The sequence below is a fragment of the Bombina bombina genome, chromosome 1 (genome assembly GCF_027579735.1).
Source record: "Bombina bombina isolate aBomBom1 chromosome 1, aBomBom1.pri, whole genome shotgun sequence".
Lineage (NCBI taxonomy): Eukaryota > Metazoa > Chordata > Amphibia > Anura > Bombinatoridae > Bombina > Bombina bombina.
The window spans coordinates 840,161,674-840,184,046 of NC_069499.1; the positions used below are offsets into that span (position 1 = coordinate 840,161,674).

Below are 22,373 nucleotides of genomic sequence, written 5' to 3' on the forward strand. Positions count from 1 at the left end.
TGAAAGTTTATTTTGGCCTAGACTGTCCCTTTAAAGTTCAATATGCTTTATTAACTGCAATGCATTAAATTCATTGCAGTGTATAATTACTGTTTATTTATATATATATATATATATATATATATATATATAGAGAGAGAGAGAGAGAGAGAGAGAGAGAGAGAGAGAGAGAGAGAGAGAGAGAGATAGAGAGAGAGAGAGAGAGAGAGAGAGAGAGAGAGAGAGAGAGAGAGAGAGAGAGAGAGATAATAATAATAATAGACTTGTTTATATTCTGTCAGAGAAGAGCATTCAAATAGCTTTATTCATTGTTATATTTGAAGGGTTAATTGTTCGGAATGTCTACAAAATCAGTTCAGTATGGTACAAAAAATTAAGAGGGATGTACTTCCCTAGGGACACTGCCCTCTTTTTCAACCAATAGTTATTTTCATTTAGGTCCAACACCCATTTTTTGTGACTATTTTATGAACAGTTGATGCCTGATTTGTGATTCATCTGGATAGCTGTGTAGAAGGATACAGAAAGATAACAAGAGTTTTACGACTACTGAGAATTTATCCATAACAGCAAAAGGTAAAGTAAATCACTGCTCTCTCATTCATTTAATATAAACTTGTTCAACACATTTTTTAAAAATAAACAAAAATGCAGGAATAAGATCATATTATTTTATGAAGCTAGGCTTTTGTATAGCATCAGAATACACAAAAAATATATGAATTTTGTCATTTTAGGTTTCTTTTTACTCATATCAATAAAGTTACTATACTTGATATGTATATTTTTGGAATAATCCTTTCTCTATTTTATTATTTATTTTGAATCACATTTTTGCATTTTTTTAATCTGAGTTTTTTTAGTTGATGAACGTGCTTAAAGTGCAGAAACCATTTATAAGTATTCAAATAAGTGCATTATTTTATAATGTTCTGCCTTGCAATATTTTAACTATTCTTCAATATTGATTATAATTAAAATATATTGAATCTTAGCATTTTCTGTTAAATTAATAAATGCAGTAGTAAGATAAAAAAAGGGATTTCAAATTAAATGACATCACCTATAAATCTAGTATAAAAATAAGCTTGGCATATTTTGTGAGTTGTGATAACTGCCAGCACACTGAAGTATTGCAATAAATATCTATTTCACTGGATATTATACTGCATTATCTTTCAATATAAAACACAGCTTTTAAAATAAAATAATATCAGTTGTTTTTATCTTATCTAATTCTCCTAAATTAGGGGTTGACCAAAAGTTTATAATTAGTGGATATATATATAATGTATAGCATCTGAAAATTCGGATCTGGTGTATATCCATGTGGATTCTCAAATAAAAGTAGGCACTCAGAGAAAGAATCCAACACCTTTTATAATACAGGTGTTGGATTCTTTCTCTGAGTGCCTACTTTTATTTTAGAATCCACAAGGATATACACCGGATCCAGATTTTCAGATCCAAGCAGGGACTGCACTCACTGGATTTAGAAAATAAATTAATATTTATTAAATGGTGATGTTTCAGGGGTTCACAGACCCCTTCTTCAGACCCTGCCCAGGACATGGGATGTACATCTTGTACCAGTGACATGTGTGCCCCTTCTATGGATGCAATTAGCAAACATTCGGTTGATCACAAAAGCTTATCAAATTATTTATCTACAAAAATAAACTCTAATGTTGAATTATGTAGAAAAACCCTTTTGTTAGAAGCTTGTAAGGAGAGGTGAGGTTAGGACCCAAAGGCAAGTAGTTTATCACCTCCGATAGCTGGAACTATGCTTTATAGCATTTGCTAGTTTGTGTTCCCGAGTGCCAGCCATATTCTTTGGTAGTTTTGTGTGTGTGTGTATATATATATATATATATATATATATATATATGTTTTATTATATTTGTGACTAATCTCTAGCAGATTTTTGCACCCAGTCAGCAGTGTCAGGAGATGTGCGACCAGGTTATCCTGAGCATAATATATGACTTCAAATCTGAGGAAAAGCAGAAACTCTCAACAGCTTTTTTGGGGGTTTTTTAGATTTACTTTTAGTCCATTATAATTTTATTGCACCTTATGTTTCTCTTTTGTGCCCTTGTGAAAGCTGATATGTAAATAAGACTGAAAGGGACAGACAACACCAGATTTTTTGTTGTTTAAAAAGATAGATAATCCCTTTATTACCCATTCTCCAGTTTTGCACAACCAACACATTTATAATAATACACATTTTACCTCTGTGATCATCTTGTATCTAAGCCTCTGCAAACTGCCCCCTTATTTCAGTTCTTTTGACAGACTTGCATTTTAGCCAATTAGTGCTGACTCCTAGGTAACTCCATGTGCACAATGTTATCTATGTTACACACATGAACTAATGCCCTCTAGTGGTGAAAAACTGTCAAAATGCATTCAAATTAGAGGTGGCCTTCAAGGTATAAAAAATTAGCATATGACCCTATCTAGTTTTGACTTTCAACTAAGAATACCAAGAAAAGAAAGCAAAATTGGTGATAAACGTAAATTGGAAAGTTGTTTAAAATTGCATGATCTATCTGTATCGTGAAAGTTTATTTTGGACTTGACTGTCCCTTTAATACTTAACATGAGTTCTATATTTCTGAGATTATTGTCACAATAGCGCATATACTTCATATTAGGGTATTTAAGATAACACGAATTTGAAGTACTGATTGTTTGCTACTGGCTGCAGTCATGCAGACCGACTCTTACATCATCCAGGTAAATGGCTCAGCAGCCCATCCAAAAGTCCTTGATGTCCTCGTAAATATTCAAGGAACAAACACCGTAGAAAAGTTCAAGAACAGGAAGCCAAGATGGGCAGTGAGGGCATCAGACATGTCAAAGAAAACCTTCAATCCAATCAGGGCCATTGTGGACACCATGACTGCTAAACCCAACCCTGCCAAACAGATGATTGCTTTGTCTATAGGTCAGATTCAGCTTCAATTTATTCATTACCGTTGAAAACACAACCTTATTATGGTCTTTAAATGATTTGCTTGCTTATACTATTTTATTAAAAATAATGGACAGCTTCTGAAAATAGTGCTTATAACAATATTTAAGCATGTATATCCTAAAGCAAGGGAAAAGTAATGTATTGGGATTTAAATGTCTTGCCTTCTCTGTGGTCTTTTGACAAGAAACTGCAGATAGACTGTAAACTATACTGTCACGTAGAAACCCTGGAGAAGATAAGACCTTAAAGACATTAAAATGCTACATATTATGCCAGAATGTTTAATGTTGTGTGGATTGACCACATGCCATGCTGCAGTTAAAAAATAACTCCACATTATTTTCCCCATATGTTTCCCTTGGCTGTAAAATCTTGCCAGAGAATACAAACCACTCTTAAAGGGACACTGAACCCAATTTTTTTCTTTCATGATTCAGATAGAGCATGCAATTTTAAGGCAACTTTCTAATTTACTCTTATCAATTTTTCTTCGTTCTCTTGCTCTCTTTATTTTAAAAGCAGGAATGTAAATCTTAGCAGCCAGTCCATTTTAGGTTCAGCACCATGGATAGTGCTTGGTTATTGGAGGCTTACATTTACTCACCAATAAGCAAGCATAACCCAGGTTCTCAACCAAAAATGGGCTGGCTCCTATGGATCACATTCCTGCTTTTTAAATAAAGATAGCAAGAGAACGAAGAAAAAATGATAATAGGAGTAATTTAGAAAGTTGCTTAAAATTGCATGCTCTATCTGAATCATGAAATAAATAAAATTGGGTTTAGTGTCCCTTTAACACATGCTGTAGCACTTCACATACTACCAGTAAAATAAATTTACAATTGCAGATGGTTAGATAAAACTTATAGGTAAAACATTTCTCTCTGTGGTGCTATTACTTTTCTAGGTGATCCCACCATATTTGGAAATCTTCCCACTGATGATGAAGTCACCAGAGCAATGAAAGAAGCTATTGACTCACAGAAATATAATGGTTATGCTCCAAGTATAGGTAAGTTTGTGAATCAGATGTTTCTTATGTATGAACATCTGTCTTCCTCCCTTACATTTAAAGGGACAGTCTGCACCTTAGTCATCGTAAAGTCTTACCTTAGATTAAGCTGCAAATAGCCTCCAGCACCCTTTCTATATCATGCAGCAGGAATGGTAAAACAGTTATTTTAAAATTAATATAGTTTATCTCCAGTTTGAAATGGCTGCCAAGCTCCACCCACTGATGACATCATGATCTGGGCCACATCTAGGCACTCTGCTGAATAGCATTGACGGTCTGTTGAATCCAACTAGTGAGCCTTTTGTTATGGGACGGCATCCGCAGCCCAGATCGTGATGTCATCAGTGGGCAAAACTTGTCAGCCATTTTAAAGTGGCCAGAAACAATATTAATTTTAAAATAACTTTTTTACCATTCCTGCTGCATGATATAGAAAAGGTGCAAGAGGCTATTTGCATCTTAATTTAAGGTAAGACTTTAAGATGACTAAGGTGTAGACTGTCCCTTTAATTAAAAAATCCTGTCATCACAGCAAAATAGCTATTTATCTAATCATGTATACAGCCATATTTTTTTTTCTCCTCACTATTTCCCTTTATTGCATCTTTGTTAGGTTACCAGTCAAGCCGGGAAGTAATTGCAAAGTATTACACCTGTCCAGAAGCTCCATTGGAAGCCAAGGTAGGACATAATATTTATTACGAACCTAAACTGATTACAATCATAACTCCATCTATCATGGAAAAAAACATCCAGAGGTGCCCTAACTACTTTTTGGATCACTAATGTTGGGGTTGACCAAGACCATATTACATTATACTCACATTTATACTTAAAGGGACAGTAAATTCAAAATGAAACTTTTCTGTTTCAGATTAGGGGATGTAATTTTAAACAACTTTCCAATGTATTTTGATTATCAAATTTGCTTTTTTGTTTTATCATTCTTTGCTGAAAAGCACACCTAGGTAGGTTCAGATGCAGCAATGCACCACTTGGAGCTAGCTGGTAATTTGTAGATGTACATATATGCCTCTTGTGATTGGTTCACATGATGAGTTTAGCAGTACTGCATTGGTGCTCCTTCAACAAAGGAAACAAAAAGAATGGAGCAAATTTTGATAATAGACGTAATCAAAAAGTTGTTTAAAACTGTAAGTTCTGTCTGAATCATGAAAGAAAATGTTTGGGTTTCATGTCCCTTTAAGGTAACTCTCAAATTAAAAATAGATTATAATTTTTTTTTTTTAAAAACTCATAAACTTGTTACTGTGTTTGAATGTAACTGAATATACAACTCACATTTACAATTCAATTATTTGTGTCATTATGCACTTTATGCAGGTAATGAGTAGGCTTAAAATAATTAACAATACAAATATTAACATACATTTTATTTCCCAATCCCTGCCAAAACTCCCTCAGTGTAGCAATCTTTTAAAAAGAAATAAGACAAAAATAAAATCAACCAAAAGTCATCCTATATAGAAATTCACAAAATATCACCTATTTTTACATTCACTCAGTTCTCCCATATATCTTGATTCCTTTTTTTTTTTTTTAGTTCAGAGACACGTGGATCAATAACCCCAATAACAAATCAAGTGGTTACTACACTCATAATTACTATGACAACATATATATATATATATATATATATATCATCTAGATTGTAAGTTCCCACGGGAACAGAGCCCTCAATTCCCCCTGTATTTGTCTGTAAAATTTTGTGTCTTATCGTATTGTTTCTCCACTGTACTGTTATCCTTGTACCAATGGGCAGCGCTGGGGAATCTGTCAGCGCTTTATAAATAAAGAATAATATATATATATATATATATATATATATATATATATATATATATATATATATATATATATATATATATATATATAAAACCCTATTTTAGATTGTGGAAACTCACTCAAATGTTAATGGGACAGTATACACTCATTTTCATATAACTGCATGTAATAGACACTACTATAAAGAATAAGATGCACAGATACTGATATAAAAATCCAGTATAAAATTGTTTAAAAACATACTTAGAAGCTCTCAGTTTAGCTCTGTTGAAAAGGCAGCTGGAAAGCCCACTGCAAGTGGGAAATAAGACACTCCCCCCTCCCCTACTTTTGCATATGAAAAGACCCTTTACACAAACAGGAGCAAGCTGGAGAAGGTAGCTGACGGTATTCACATAAAACTTTGGGGCTTGGTTAGGAGTCTGAAAATCAGAGCAATGTTCTTTAAAAATAAGCAAAATTATAAATTTAAAAAAAAAAAAACTTTATGGGCTTTATAAATAGATCATCTACAAAACATTTATGCAAAGAAAAAATGAGTGTATAATGGCCCTTTAATGTTGAGTCATATGGTATATTATGGTATATTAAAAAGATCCCTAACATGCTATTAACCCTCTTTGTGCCAACAAAGGAGACAGACTGCAATTTAATTAAGACAGCTGCAGTGCAGGGGTTCCCAAGATTCAGATCAGTAAGGGTTCAGCACTCAAAAATTAGTTAGTGCACAATGGATTATCATGCACACTGAATAAAGTTAATTTTAATATGTGTAACTAACATGCTGTTTATAAAGAATTCTATTAAAAAGGACTTAAAGCTCAAACTATGCATGACAAAAACATTACATTCTCACAAAGACCATGGACCAACTTATACAAATATTGTATAATCTTCTTAGTTGCTTTTATAATACAGGTAGCCCTCAGTTTACGCCGGGGTTAAGTTCCAGAAGGAATGGTTGTAAATCAAAACCGTTGTAAATTGAAACCCAGTTTATAATTTAAGTCAATGGGAAGTGAGGGAGTTAGGTTCCAGGCCCCTCTCAAAATTGTCATAAGTAACATCTAATACATTATTTTTAAAGCTTTGAAATGAAGACTTTAAATGCTAAACAGCATTATAAACCTAATAAAATAATCACACAACACAGAATATAAAATTAAACTAAGTTAAATGAACAAAAGAAATTGCTAAACAGCATTATAAACCTAACAAAATAATCACACAACACAGACTTCACTTGCATTTTTCTGCAAACAGTTATTTCTATGCATTTCAATCTGGACTGATTTATAGACCGGAAGAACTTGTTCCTTTGAAATCTGCTTGATAGCTCAGGTCTGGTTAAACTGATTAATTTCAGCTTGCTTGGCTTTGCTGCAACACAAGCGGACAGCTCTACCTACTGGCTATTTTAATAAATGCACTGCTTCTCAATGCTTTTCAATAGTAGTCACATGACTGGGAAAAAAGGTTGTTATTCTGAAACGGTGTAAATTGAACCGTTGTAAAACGAGGGCCACCTGTATTAAAAAAATAAAAAAAACAGGAACAATTAAAAATTAAACTCCCCACCCCAGAAAACAATATATTATGATATATTTATTTGGGCAGTTTAATTTTGGAATTTCTCCACTTCTCTAATTTATTACTCAAATTATGAAACCTTTTACTTCCAGTCTTGCAGTTATTGGCGGCCGCCACTAATTTGCCAAATCTTAGCTTCATTATTGCATTACAAACTTATATTCATTTAAAAATATTGGCTTATAATATAAAGTTTGTTCAAACTACTGTATTTCACTATACCGTTGTGGGAATCTCTATTCATTGGGACGTGGCAATTGTTCAGTACTTTTAATAACCATAAAAATCTTTCTTTAGGATATTATCCTTACAAGCGGCTGCAGTCAGGCTATTGAACTTGCTTTGGCTGTCTTAGCCAACCCAGGTCAGAACATCTTGGTTCCACGTCCAGGATTCTCTCTTTACAAGACTTTGGCGCTGTCTCTGGGGATTGAAGTAAAATTATACAACTTAATGGTGAGTTTTTTACTAAAGCAGTGTGTTCTAGTGATTCCTCAGTCACCGGTCCACTATAAATATCACATTTACTAAAATTTAAGGTAAAATTACATAAAGGAATTTCAGAAAATCCTAATTTTTTATTATATGTTTAAGAGGATTGTCTTTAGTTTTACAGATAGTGTTTCTGTTAAATATAGATTTCTAGTTTTACAAAAAAAGTTGTATATTTTTAGGTACAAGTCTTTGCTTGCATTGCTTCACATTTCTCTACTCATACCAGGGGCAGAACTACCATTGGTTAAGCTTGTGCGTGGCATAAGGGCCCAAGTGCTGGAGCCCTGTAAAAGCCAATCTATACATAGGCGTGCACCTGTGTGCCCTATGTACAGCAATGTGGACAAGGTTCTGAACAGGCAAGTTGTCCCTGTCCAATTGCGCTAGAGAAGGGACTATCAATCATCTCAAGTTCTCAGGGTGATTTCAATCCACCACCTCAGAGTGTGAGTCTAATAACCCCTGATCCGCCATTAACCCACAACGCAATAAACCAAATAAAACTATTAACCCCTACTCTGCCAAACCCACACAACGCAATAATATTAATAAATCTATTAACCCCTAATCCTCCAAACCCCCACAATGCAAATAACTAACGGCTAGATTACGAGTTTTGCGTTATGAGTGAAAAAGCCTCATAACGATGCTTTTTCACTACCGCTGGCATTACGAGCCTTGCAGGTATATCTGTACCGCACACTTTTTTGGCCGTAACGCAACGTAACTACCGCAGCTTTCAAAAAGTCCTTTTTCAATGGGACTTCCATAGTATCCACCGGTATTACGAGTTTGCCTGTCCGGCCAAAAAGTGAGCGGTACAGCCAATAACTACAAGATACGTACCGTAAACTGAAAGTCAGTAGTTATGGCTTTTATGTTACAAAGCCGTAACATAAAACTCATAACTAAACTGTTACAAAGTACACTAACACCCATAAACTACCTATTAACCCCTAAACCGAGGCCCTCCTTAATCACAAACACTAAAATAAAATTATTAACCCCTAATCTGTCGCTCCCGACATCGCCGCCACTATAATAAACATATTAACCCCTAAACCGCCGTACTCCCACATTGCAAACACTAGTTATTAACCCCTAATCTGCTGTCCCTAACATCGCCGCAACCTACATTACTGTTATTAACCCCTAATCTGCTGCCCCAAAATCTCTGACACTATACTAAAGTTATTAACCCCTAAACCTAACCCTAAGTTTAGCTAATACCCACTAACTTTAACATAATTAAAATAAATCTAAATAAAAATTACAATTAATACCTAAATAATTCCTATTTAAAACTAAATACTTACCTGTAAAATAAACCCTAAGCCAGCTACAATATAACGAATAGTTACATTGTAGCTATCTTAGGTTTTATTTTTATTTCACAGCTAAGTTTGTATTTATTTTAACTAGGTAGACTAGTTAGTAAATAGTTATTAACTATTTACTAACTACCTAGTTAAAATAAATACAAATTCACCTGTAAAATAAAACCTAACCTGTCTTACCCTAACACCTAACATTACACTACAATTAAATCAATTACATTAATTAAATACAATTAACTAAATTACAAAAAATAATAAACACTAAATTACACATAATAAAAAAGAAATTATCAAATATTTAAACGAATTACACCTAAATAAAATAAGCCCCCCAAAATAAAAAAAAAACCCTAGCCTAAACTAAGCCGGGAGAAGTCTTCATCCAAGCGGCAAGAAGTGGTCCTCCAGGCGGGCAGAAGTCTTCATCCAGACAGCATCTTCTATCTTCATCTTTCCGATGCGGAGCGACTTCAAGACATCCGGCGGGGAGCATCCTCTTCTTTCGACGGCTACTGAAGAATGAAGGTTCCTTTAAGGGATGTCATCAAAGATGGCGTCCCTTGAATTCCGATTGGCTGATAGAATTCTATCCGCCAATCGGAATTAAAGTTGAAAAAAATCCTATTGGCTGATGCAATCAGCCAATAGGATTGATCTTTAATCCTATTGGCTGATCCAATCAGCCAATAGGATTGAGCTTGCATTCTATTAGCTGATTGGAACAGTGTTAGACAGGTTAGGTTTTATTTTACAGGTAAAATTGTATTTATTTAACTAGGTAGTTAGTAAATAGTTAATAACTATTTACTAACTAGTCTACCTAGTTAAAATAAATACAAACTTAGTTAAAATGACCTACAATGTAATGTTAGTTATATTGTAGCTAGCTTAGGGTTTATTTTACAGGTAAGTATTTAGTTTTAAATAGGAATTATTTAGGTATTAATTGTAATTTTTATTTAGATTTATTTTAATTATCTTAAAGTTAGTGGTGTTAGGGTTAGGTTAGGGTTAGACTTAGGGTTAGGTTTAGGGGTTAATAACTTTAGTATAGTGGCAGCGACATTGGGGGCGGCAGATTAGGGGTTAATAAGTGTAGGTACGTGGTGGCGATGTCGGGGGCGGCAGATTAGGGGTTAATAAGTGTAATGTAGGTGGCGACGACATTGAAGGACAGCATATTAGGGCTTAATAACTGTAATGTAGGTGTCGGTGGTGTCGGGGGCAGCAGATTAGGGGTTAATACGTGTAATGTAGGTGGTGGCGATGTCGGGGGCGGCATATTAGGGGTGTTTAGACTCGGGGTTTATGTTAGGGTGTTAGGTGTAAACATAACTTTTCTTTCCCCATAGGAATCAATGGGGCTGCATTACGGAGGTTTACGCTCCTTTATTGCAAGTGTTAGGATTTTTTTAGTCGGCTCTCCCCATTATTGTCTATGGGGAAATCGTGCATGAGCACGTAAAACCAGCTCAAAGCAGCGCTGGTATTTGGGTGCGGTATGGAGCTCAATGGAGCTCAATGCTGCCACATTGCCTGCTAACGCCGGGTTTTTGCAAACCTGTAATAGTAGCGCTATAGGGAGGTAAGCGGTGGAAATAAATTGCAAGTTAGTACCGAGCCGCTCATAACGCAAAACTCGTAATCTAGCCGTTATTAAATTACTAAACCCCCTAACCTAACACCCCCTAAATTAACCCCAATTACCTAAATTAAAAAATGCTAAGTTACATAAACCAAATGATCAAAAATAAAAAAATTAAAACTAATCCCTATGAAAATTAAAAAAAAACCAAAAAAAAAAAAAAACCTAATCTAATACTTAACTACCAATAGCCCTTAAAATGGCCTTTTATAGGGCATTGCCCTAAGTTAAACAACTCTTTTAACTTAAAAAAATTCTAAGTCCCCCCTCTAACAGTAAAACCCACCACCCAACAAACCCCCCAAAATGAAAAAAACTAACACTAAAAAATCCTAAACTACCCATTGCTCCTAAAGGGGCATGTGCATGGGCATTGCCCTTAAAAGGGCATTCAGCTCTTTTAAGAGTGCCCAATAAATCCCTAATCTAAAAATTAAAAACCCCCTAAACATAAGTCTAACCCCCAAATAGGTGCTCACTGTACCTGAAGTCCGGCGGAGAAGGTCCTGTTCCAGGCGGTGAAGTTTTCTTCCAAGCAGCCGACATCTTCTTCCAAGCGGGGACCACTTCCTTCTTCATCCAGGACCAAGCCGGCACGGAGCCGAGATGAGTGCGGAGCAGGACCGGCGACTGCGGAGCCATTGGCTGATTTGAACAGCCAATAGGATTTCAGTAGCTCTCATCCTATCGGCTGATTTGAATTTGAAGAATCAAATCAGCCAATAGGAATTCAAGGGACGCCATATTTAAACGCGTACCTTGAATTTACTATTCAGTGTACGGCAGCGATCGTACGAAGAGGATCCTTCACGCTCCATGGCTCTGAGGTCGCCGGTCCTGCTCCGTGCTCATCTCCGTTCCACGCCATCTTGGTCCTGGATGAAGAAAGAAGTGGTCCCTGCTTGGAAGAAAAAGTCGGCCACTTGGAAGAAGACTTCACCGCCTGGAACAGGACCTTCTCCGCCGGACTTCAGAAACAGTGAGTACCTATTTGGGGGTTAGAGTTAGGATTTTTTTTTTTTTGACTAGGGTTTTAATGGGCAATCGTAAGATCTGAATGCCCTTTTAAGGGCAATGCCCATACAAATGCCCCTGTAGGGCTAATGGTAGTTTAGTTTTTTTTAGTGTTAGGTTTATTTATTTTGGGGGCTTGGTGGGTGGTGGGTTTTACTGTTAGGGGGGACTTAGAATTTTTTTTAAATGCAAAAAAGCTGTTTAACTTAGGGCATTGCCCTACAAAAAGCCCTTTTATTGGTAGTTTAGCATTAGTTTATTTTAATTTAATCTTAGGTTTATTTTTATAAGTACTGTTAGGATTTTTAATTTTAATTATAATTTAGTATTTTATTATTTTATGTAATTTGGGGTTAATTTAGTGGTTGTTAAGTTAGGGGGCTTAGTAATTAAATTAGTTATTTACATTGTGGGGGGTTGGCGGATTAGGGGTTAACAGATTTATAAGGTTTGTTGCAATGTTGGTTAATGGTGGATTAGGGGTTAATAGTTTTAATGGGTACTTTGCGATGTGGGTTAATGGCGGATTAGGGGTTACTACATTAGGTAGTTTGCGATGTTGGGGTTGGCGGATTTAGGGGTTAGTACTTTTACTAGGTAGATTGTCATGTGGGTGAATGGCGGATTACTTATCATCATTATATAGAACAGCATATTTATACTCATTGTACTCATCAGGGTACTGTGAATAGAAACTCACATCAGTAAGCAGCACAGTGTGCCACTGCGAGTGTATAAATACTCAGTATCATTCTTTTCCATAGTAGTATTAAATGGAAATATGATGATACAATTGGTGTTTGCATCCTTGGTGAATAGGTGCCCAAGCTCAAATCCATTAAACAGTCGTGTGAATCACTTTATTACATTAGTGATTCTTCCAATACATGCCTTGTCCTTAAAGGGACAGTAAAGTTAAATTGAAACTCATGATTCAGAGCATGTCATTTTTAAGACTTTTTCCAATTTATTTCCAATTTCAAATTGTGCACTATATTTTTATATACACACTTTATGAGGCCCCAACTCCTCCTGGGCATGTGCAAGAGTTCATGTATATGAGTCTGTAATTGGGTGATGACTGTCACGTGATAAAGTGGGCAGGCCAATTAGGAAAATTTAAAATTTGATAGAAAAAATCTACTACTCGTTTGAAATTTAGAGTAAGTGCCATTGCTTTGTTTTTTTATACACATTTGGATTATGCAATTATACTGTGTTTAATTGTAGGCTTACCAGAAGTCCCACTTTTACTGGGATTCTCCCTGTTTGGAGGCGCTGTCCCAGTGTTCCACCCGGTTGTTCATTCTGTCCTAGTAGGTTGCCACCTCCGGGTTTCAAATCATGTGTCCGGCTTTCAGACCGCCTGCAACCCAGACACATTATTCAAAATGACTGGACTGTGACTCTCCAACATAGTTTGATGCTGGTACTTTGTTACATACAGCTCTGCTTAGCTTAATGTTCGTGTCCTTCAAAGTTTACATTTAGTAATACAGGCTGAGTGAGCAGCATAGGGTTTTTTAATTTTGTAGTACTACTTGGTTTATTTTTCTAGTAATTTAACCCCCCCCCCCCGACCCCTGGTGACATCACAGGTGATACACGTTTAGGGGAATCATGTGGGTATGACCAGGAAGTACAGACAGGCAGGATTTTTGGCATGGATCTTGCTTTACTTCATGCAGGATAGCATTTTGGCTGTAATCTTCCTGCATTATGATATAGTGTAGCCTCTTAAACAGCTTTAGAAGTTATGTGTTTCTTTTTTACTTCTTTCATTCAATGTTGTATTTATGCCTGTTCCTTAATTAGACACATAAAACACATATTACACTGCAGATATTAAATTGTGATGTATAAGCTTTTCACTATTTTATGAAATTGATAATTATGCCTGATGTTTGGCATTATTTAGAATCTGAGATTTAGATGAATGATTTATTTGCTCATGTTGTGTATGGGTTACCATGACAACGTAATGGTGCCTTTTCACTAGGGGGTGGTGTTATGGTCTATTTAAACTGTGTGATTCACTTGTTCGACTGAGGAAGGGTAGAGTATCCACGAAACATTACGCACATAAAAGCTACTACTTTAAAAGGACCAGTAATCGCCACACCCCCACGGGCACCGCAGCAGGTGGTCCCAGTTTCACCTCTAAAAATTATGGTAAGCCTATTTAATTGTCCTTTACTACACCTTTAGCAACCATATAAATTAGTTGTATATGATACCAATGTTCTTGTTTTGTTTCGTTTTTTTTTAGCCCGAGAAATCTTGGGAAATTGATCTGAAACATATGGAATCTATAGTAGATGATAAAACTGCATGTATCATCATCAATAATCCATCAAATCCATGTGGATCAGTTTTCAATAAGAAACATTTACAGAAAATTCTAGCAGGTATGTTTATTATAAAAAAATGAAAATAGAAGTACATTTTAAAGCTCTATCTGAATTGGGCAATTTTAATTTTGACTTCCCTGTCCCTTTAATTATGCATAGCAAAAATGTATGCAGTATTTATTTTGGCCTCTCTTTCCTGTTTTTTAAAGGGACAGTTTAAAAAGATAGGTAATCCCTTTATTCACATTTCCCAGTTTTGCACAACCAACATAGTTATATTAATATACTTTTTACCTCTGTGGTTATCTTGTATCTAAGCCTCTTCTGACAGCCCCCTTATCACATGGCTATTTATTTATTATCTATTGACTTGCATTTTAGCCAATTAGTGCAGTGTCCTGCACAAGTCAATGGGAGAGAGCACAATGTTATCTATATATCCCACACGAATTAGTGGTCTCCTGTTGTGAAAAGCTAATAAAAAAGCATGTAAGAAGAGGTTGTCTGTAGTGGCTTAGAAACAGGCAGAGATTTAGAGGTTTAAATGTTATTAAAGTATATTAATATAACAGTGACAATCGTGCAAACCTGGGGAATGTGTACTAAAGGCGTTACCTATCTTTGTAAACAATAACTATTGTGGTGTAAACTCCACAATAGTACACACTACAGACTTCACAAGCACTGCCACAAGTGTCCCTAAATGCCCTCAACAAATATGATCAGATACTATCATATAAGTCATAAAAGAGCAGCACACCAGATGGGTTTATAGATGTGCGTTTAGAAATGTATAACTACTTAAAGGGACATTAAACACCTTGAGATTGTAATAAAAATGATTAATCGTATATATAAAAACAACACTGCAATAGACTTTCATTATTTGTTTTGCCCCTTTTTCCTGTAATTCCATTCTGAAATTACAAGCTTTACAATACCTTTTAGATGTGGAAGTGCAGAACATTGTTATATTCTGCACAGTCATTGGCTACACACTCTAGTGATATATTTATAACTGTCCCTAATTGGCCGCAGCAGAGAAGGTAACCTACGTTACAACATTGCAGCTCCCATTGTTTTATAGACACTAAAACTTTACACTTATATTGTTACTATGTAAACATCTAACAAAACTTTTAAAAAATACATCTACGTGTTATTCTCAGACTAATCTTTTATTTGAATACATCATTCTAGCTAGCATTTATTTATTGTTTAATGTCCCTTTAATTATTTATCAACTAATTTTAACAATCTTTACAGTGGCATCCAGGCAGTGTGTACCAATACTAGCTGATGAGATTTACGGAGAAATGGTGAGTACCAAATTTGCTAAAATATTTTTAATGTAGAATTTTCTATTTAAAGTTGTTTAAACAAAAAAAAAATAGTAACAAAGAGGTGCCCCAGCCTGATATCATCTGACAATAATCGAGTAAGAAAGAGTTACAAATTACACAATACATCAATGGCTTACATACTACCCCGCCAAGGGGTTAAACGCACTACAGAGTTTTCAATCAGGACCAACAGAGCACTACCACTAATCCCATCAGCAGTGCAATTTCACACACAACAGAACAGTATAGTCCTAGTAAAAGTAGATTCACAAGTGTTAGGAAAACAACATTTCTAATGTGTATTTAGTTGCCAAAAAAACACACCTGTAATAAAAAATATAGGTATTGGATGTACCATGGAGACGCTTATATTAACTAATGATCTGTCAATAGTTCTCTTTCCCTTATCACTATGACTCTGCAATTTTTTATTCACTTTGAAGTAAACATTTGGTGAAGACATCCAACCTCTGCTTCCCAGATGTTCAGCTTGTTTACACTTCAGATTATTGGAAGCCAGGAACACTGTTCCTTTATAGCTGTCCCTAACTGGCCTCAAGAGAGTCGTCTTTTATCCTGGGATAACTTTGTTACAACAAGACTATGCCCATTGTACAAACTATAACTTTACACTTATTTCTTCAATGTTTAAACAGCTAATTAATTTTTTTAAAATCATCTGCATATTCTTACGCGGTTTTTGCTATCAATATATCGATTATAGCTTTTGAATTATTTAGTGTCCCTTAAACAACCATTATGAGGGATTCAATAAGTAAACATGATGCCTTTTTTTAAAGGTATAAACAAGTAAAGATAGTTTACTGATCAGGCTGAAGGGCTTTAAGGACCTCAGGAGGAGGGATGGGCGAATGTTTCTAAAAATTCAAAATTTCAAACAAATTTTTATACATTAGTTCGTTCGAATCGAATTTCGAATGTTTATATAACATTCTATCTTCGAATTTTCGTTTTCAAATTTTTCAATAAAATTAGAAAATATTCGTTAGAATAATAGAATGCTTAGCTATGTATTCATTCAGTTTTGAAATGTAATATTCGAATTTGAATGTGACATTCAAATTCGAAATAGTATTTCTAGTCTACAACTGTGTTTAATAAATGTAATATTCGAATTTGAATGATACATTTGGATGTCACATTCAAATTTGAAATATTATTTCTAGTCTAATACTGTGTTTTAAATGTAATATTCGAATGTCACATTCAAATTCGAAATAGTATTTCTAGTCTAATACTGTGTTTTTTAAATGTAATATTCGAGTTAGAATTCGAATGTGACATTCGAATTCGAAATAGTATTTCTAGTTTACAACTGTGTTTAATAAATGTGATATTCAATTCGAATGTGATATTCGATTCAAATGTGATATTCGATTTGAATGTGACATTCGAAATTGAAATAGTATTTCTAGTCTAATACTGTGTTTTATAAATGCAATATTTAAATTCGAATGTGATATTTGATTTGAATGTGATATTCAATTTGAATGTGACATTTGAATTCGAAATAGTGTTTCTAGTCTACAATTGTGTTTTATAAATGTAATATTCGAATTTGAAAGTGACATTCAAATTCAAATGTGACATTCTAAAACTGTAAATAACATTTGAAAATCTAATTTTTAAGAATATTCGTTCTTATCAACATTCTATTATGTAAATCGAATTTCTACAATAACATTCGTTCTAACATTCGAATATAAACACATTCGCCCATCCCTACTCAGGAGTGTGCATGTGTCTTTTGCACTCTATGGTAGCAGTTGTCTTTATTTTTTTTTTAAGAACCTCAGGAGAGTGAATGTGTCTTTTGCACTCTATGGTAGCAGTTGTCTTTATTTTTTTTTATTTTTTTTTAAGGACCTCAGGAGCGTGAATGGTAGCAATGTATGCAACTTTATATAACCCGGCTAAACATAGTTGAGTCATGAGGATAGAGTGCTCATGACACATGTATGCTCCTGGTATCCTATGAGACTATCTATTGTACATTTATTTATTTTAAACACAATTGAGAGCAATCAATTAAAAAAAATTCTTATAAGAATACAGCTGAAAGCTAAACATTTGGGCTTTGAATTTAAAAGGATATGAAAGCCATTTTTGATTCAGATTGAGCATGCAAATTTAAGCAACTTTCTAATGTACTATTATCAATCTTTCTTCGTTCTCTTGGTATCTTTATTTTAAAAAGCAGGAATGTAAGCTTTGGAGCTGGACTATTTTTGGTATAGCACCAAGAGTAGCGCTTGCTGATTGTTTGCTACATTTACTCTGTAGTAATCCTTGCAGTGTAAATAAGTTTGTGCAGAATGTTGCAGGGTTGGTAATTTTCATCTTAAGGGCCCGATGATCTAAAGGACTCTGAGCTGGCGAGATTAACCCCTTAAGGACCAGACCATTTTTCAATTTCTTACCCTTAAGGACCAGGGCTATTTTTACATTTCTGCAGTGTTTGTGTTTAGCTGTAATTTTCCTCTTACTCATTTACTGTACCCACACATATTATATACCGTTTAAATGGACTTTCTAAAGATACCATTATTTTCATCATATCTTATAATTTACTATTAAAAAATTATAAAATATAATGAAAAAAAATTGAAAAAAACACACTTTTTCTAACCTTGACCCCCAAAATTTGTTACACATCTACAACCACCAAAAAACACCCATGCTAAATAGTTTCTAAATTTTGTCCTGAGTTTAGAAATACCCAATGTTTACATGTTCTTTGCTTATTTGCAAGTTATAGGGCAATAAGTACAAGTAGCACTTTGCTATTTCCAAACCATTTTTTTTTTTTATTTAATTAGCGATAGTTACATTGGAACACTAATATCTGTCAGGAATCCCTGAATATGTATATATTTTTTTAGTAGACAACCCAAAGTATTGATCTAGTCCCATTTTGGTATATTTCATGCTACCATTTTACCGCCAAATGCAATCAACTAAAAAAAAAGAAAGGTTCACTTTTTCACAAACTTTAGGTTTCTCACTGAAATTATTTACAAACAGTTTGTGCTATTATGGCAATAATGGTTGTAAATACTTCTCTGGGATCACCTTTATTCAGAAATAGACATTTATGGCTTTGGCATTACTTTTTGATAATTAGAAGGCCGCTAAATGCCGCTGTGCACCACACTTGTATTATGCCCAGCAGTGAAGGGGTTAATTAGATAGCTTGTAGGGAGCTTGTGGGATTTATTTTAGCTTTAGTGTAGTGTAGTTAGTGTAGTAGACAACCCAAAGTATTGATCTAGGCCCATTTTGGTATATTTCATGCCACCATATTACCGCCAAATGCAATCAAATAAATAAAATTCATTCACTTTTTCACAAACTTTATGTATCTCACGGTAATTATTTACAAACAGCTTGTGCAATTATGGCACAAATGGTTGTAAATGCTTTTGTGGGATCCCTTTTGTTCAGAAATAGCACATGTATATGGCTATGGCATTGATTTTTGGAAATTAGAAGGCCGCTAATTTCCGCTGTACACCACGGCCTCCCACCTGACACATCCCACACCCTGACCCCTCTCAAACAGCTCTCTTCCCCCCTAACCTCACAATTGTCACCGCCATCTTAAGTACTGGCAGAAAGTCTGCCAGTATAAAAATAAAGTTGTTTATATATATATATATATATATATATATATATATATATATATATATACTGTATATATTTTACATGAAGTGTAGGATCCCACATTACCCCCAACCTCCCTGATCCCCCCCAAACAGCTCTCTAAGCCTCCCCAGCTCTCTAAGCAGCTGTCTGCCAGTACCCAGTTTACTAACAAAATTGCCCTTTTATATATATATATATATATATATATATATATATATATATATATATTTAAACCCTCTATTTTCTGTAGTACAGGGTACGACGCTGGTCATTAAGGGGTTAAAGGGATAGGAAAGTCAAAATTAAACTTGCATGATTCAGATACAGCATGTCATTTTAAGACACTTAAATTCACTTCTAATTTCAAATGTGCTTCGTTCTCTAGGTATCCTTTGTTCAAAAAGAATATGCACTTATTCTACACTAGTGGGAGCTAAGTAGTAGTGTAATGCTGTTCCTTCAGCAAACAATAAAAATATAATGAAGCAAATTTGATTATAGAAGTAAATTAGAAAGCTGTTTCAAATTGTAAGTTCTATCCAAAGCATGAAATAAAATGTTGGGGTTTCCTGTCCCTTTAATAAAGAATGCTCGCCAGTGCTTCTGTTTTCCTGGTGGAATGATCTAAAGCCACTTTTTACCCTAAAAACAGGATGTCTCGCTAAGGAGCGTAGACTGCATTTTCGTATGGGGAGGAGATGCAGACATCACAAAAGTGCACAATAAAAGTATTTTAAAAATAATTGAACCATTTACCTAAAAATCGTATTTTATAAAAAAAACCACAAAATTGGTTTGTAAATTACACAGGAAAAATAATAGTGTATTAAATATGCACAGTGTAAATCCTAATTTAAGTGCAAAAATCACTTACATGTTACTGTTGCTTTTTGCAAAATGGGCTTTTTATGGGCATATATGAAATTGTCTCACTAATCCCAGCGTAATTCGGTAAAGATTTTCACACTACAGATCTCATTTTATTTCTCACAAACTAAATAGGGGCAAGTTTTTCTTAAAGCACTCAAAATACTTACAACCCTAATAGACAAACACATATATTTATGAAAATATAGGCAATTATAAAATGCTATAAACAGAAAAGCAGCGTAATGTGATTTATTTTGGCTGCGGGATTACATTTTTTAAGTGCGCCCCTTACTCACAGCTAACTTCCCTCTACGGAGTGACTAGTCCCTTTTTCAGCGAGCTCCATTACTTTTAATAGGAGACATCTCGCCACTCGCAGGGACTGCCCCCTTTTTTTTTATTGAGGAGTAGTATACAACAGACATGGGGGCCGGTTTATCATGAGTCTGGTGGGCATGATCCGCTGTAGCGATCATGTCCGCCAGACATCAATAAATGCAGAAAGCATACACTGTCAGCATTTATCATTGCAAAAGCAGTTCTGATGAACTGCTTGTGCAATGCCGCCCCTTGCAGATTTTCCGCTAGCAGGGGGTGTCAAACAACCCGATTGTATGCGATCGGTTGGATTGTTGTCCGCTGCCTCAGAGGCGACGGACAAGTTAAACAGCAGCCATCTTAAGACCGCTGCTTCTTAACTCCTTTTAACAGATGTATTTGGCCCCATTCGGTCCTTGATCAATCGGCTCCATGGTATTAACATTAAAGAAAATATTTTTAGCAATAGTACAGTCATTGCATAAAAAAGAATGAGAACTTTTCTAATTTTTAGACTACAATCCTTTTTTTATCCCCAGTAATAATGGGTTGGGCCCTTATTTACATAAGAAACAGAAGATATAGGGGTAATATAAATAAAAAATAAAAAATTGATGCCAAAACTGAACACTCTGATATATAATCAAATCGAAAGTAAATAGCGTCTTGTGCAGACAATTTTTAATTTATGAGAAAGGGACATTATTTGCTGTGAGGGATGTGATGTGGGTATAGGGGAATAGAGTTGTGCATTATAGTGAGTTATATGAGGAGAGTATATATCATGGAACGTTTTGTAGGGGGTTTACCCCCTTATTGTACAGGGTAAAGTAACAGACATTTACATTAGTGTACAGGGTAAAGTAACAGACATTAACATTAGTGTACAGGGTAAAGTAACAGACATTAACATTAGTGTACAGGGTAAAGTAACAGACATTAACATTAGTGTACAGGGTAAAGTAACAGACATTAACAATAGTGTACAGGGTAAAGTAACAGACATTAACATTAGTGTACAGGGTAAAGTAACAGACATTAACATTAGTGTACAGGGTAAAGTAACAGACATTAACATTAGGGTACAGGGTAAAGTAACAGACATTAACATTAGGGTACAGGGTAAAGTAACATACATTAACATTAGTGTACAGGGTAAAGTAACAGACATTAACATTAGGGTACAGGGTAAAGTAACAGACATTAACATTAGTGTACAGGGTAAAGTAACAGACATTAACATTAGGGTACAGGGTAAAGTAACAGACATTAACATTAGTGTACAGGGTGAAGAAACAGACATTAACATTAGGGTACAGGGTAAAGTAACAGACATTAACATTAGGGTACAGGGTAAAGTAACAGACATTAACATTAGGGTACAGGGTAAAGTAACAGACATTAACATTAGTGTACAGGGTAAAGTAACAGACATTAACATTAGTGTACAGGGTGAAGAAACAGACATTAACATTAGGGTACAGGGTAAAGTAACAGACATTAACATTAGGGTACAGGGTAAAGTAACAGACATTAACATTAGGGTACAGGGTAAAGTAACAGACATTAACATTAGTGTACAGGGTGAAGAAACAGACATTAACATTAGGGTACAGGGTAAAGTAACAGACATTAACAATAGTGTACAGGGTAAAGTAACAGACATTAACAATAGTGTACAGGGTAAAGTAACAGACATTAACATTAGTGTACAGGGTAAAGTAACAGACATTAACATTAGTGTACAGGGTAAAGTAACAGACATTAACATTAGTGTACAGGGTAAAGTAACAGACATTAACATTAGTGTACAGGGTAAAGTAACAGACATTAACATTAGGGTACAGGGTAAAGTAACAGACATTAACATTAGGGTACAGGGTAAAGTAACAGACATTAACATTAGGGTACAGGGTAAAGTAACAGACATTAACATT

General features: G+C 34.8%; 1 protein-coding gene across 1 annotated transcript in view; it reads left to right on the forward strand.

Annotated features, from left to right (window-relative positions):
* The first annotated feature begins 470 nt into the window (after nt 1-470).
* TAT (tyrosine aminotransferase) overlaps nt 471-22,373 on the forward strand; it is a 38,884-nt gene continuing 16,981 nt past the window's right edge. Inside the window, exons 1-7 of the mRNA XM_053699460.1 lie at nt 471-576; nt 2,717-2,956; nt 3,894-3,998; nt 4,615-4,682; nt 7,695-7,853; nt 14,158-14,296; nt 15,506-15,558. Of these exons, the coding sequence (XP_053555435.1) occupies nt 2,719-2,956; nt 3,894-3,998; nt 4,615-4,682; nt 7,695-7,853; nt 14,158-14,296; nt 15,506-15,558 (762 nt within the window). The 5' untranslated portion in view covers nt 471-576; nt 2,717-2,718. The remainder of the gene's footprint in view (nt 577-2,716; nt 2,957-3,893; nt 3,999-4,614; nt 4,683-7,694; nt 7,854-14,157; nt 14,297-15,505; nt 15,559-22,373) is intronic.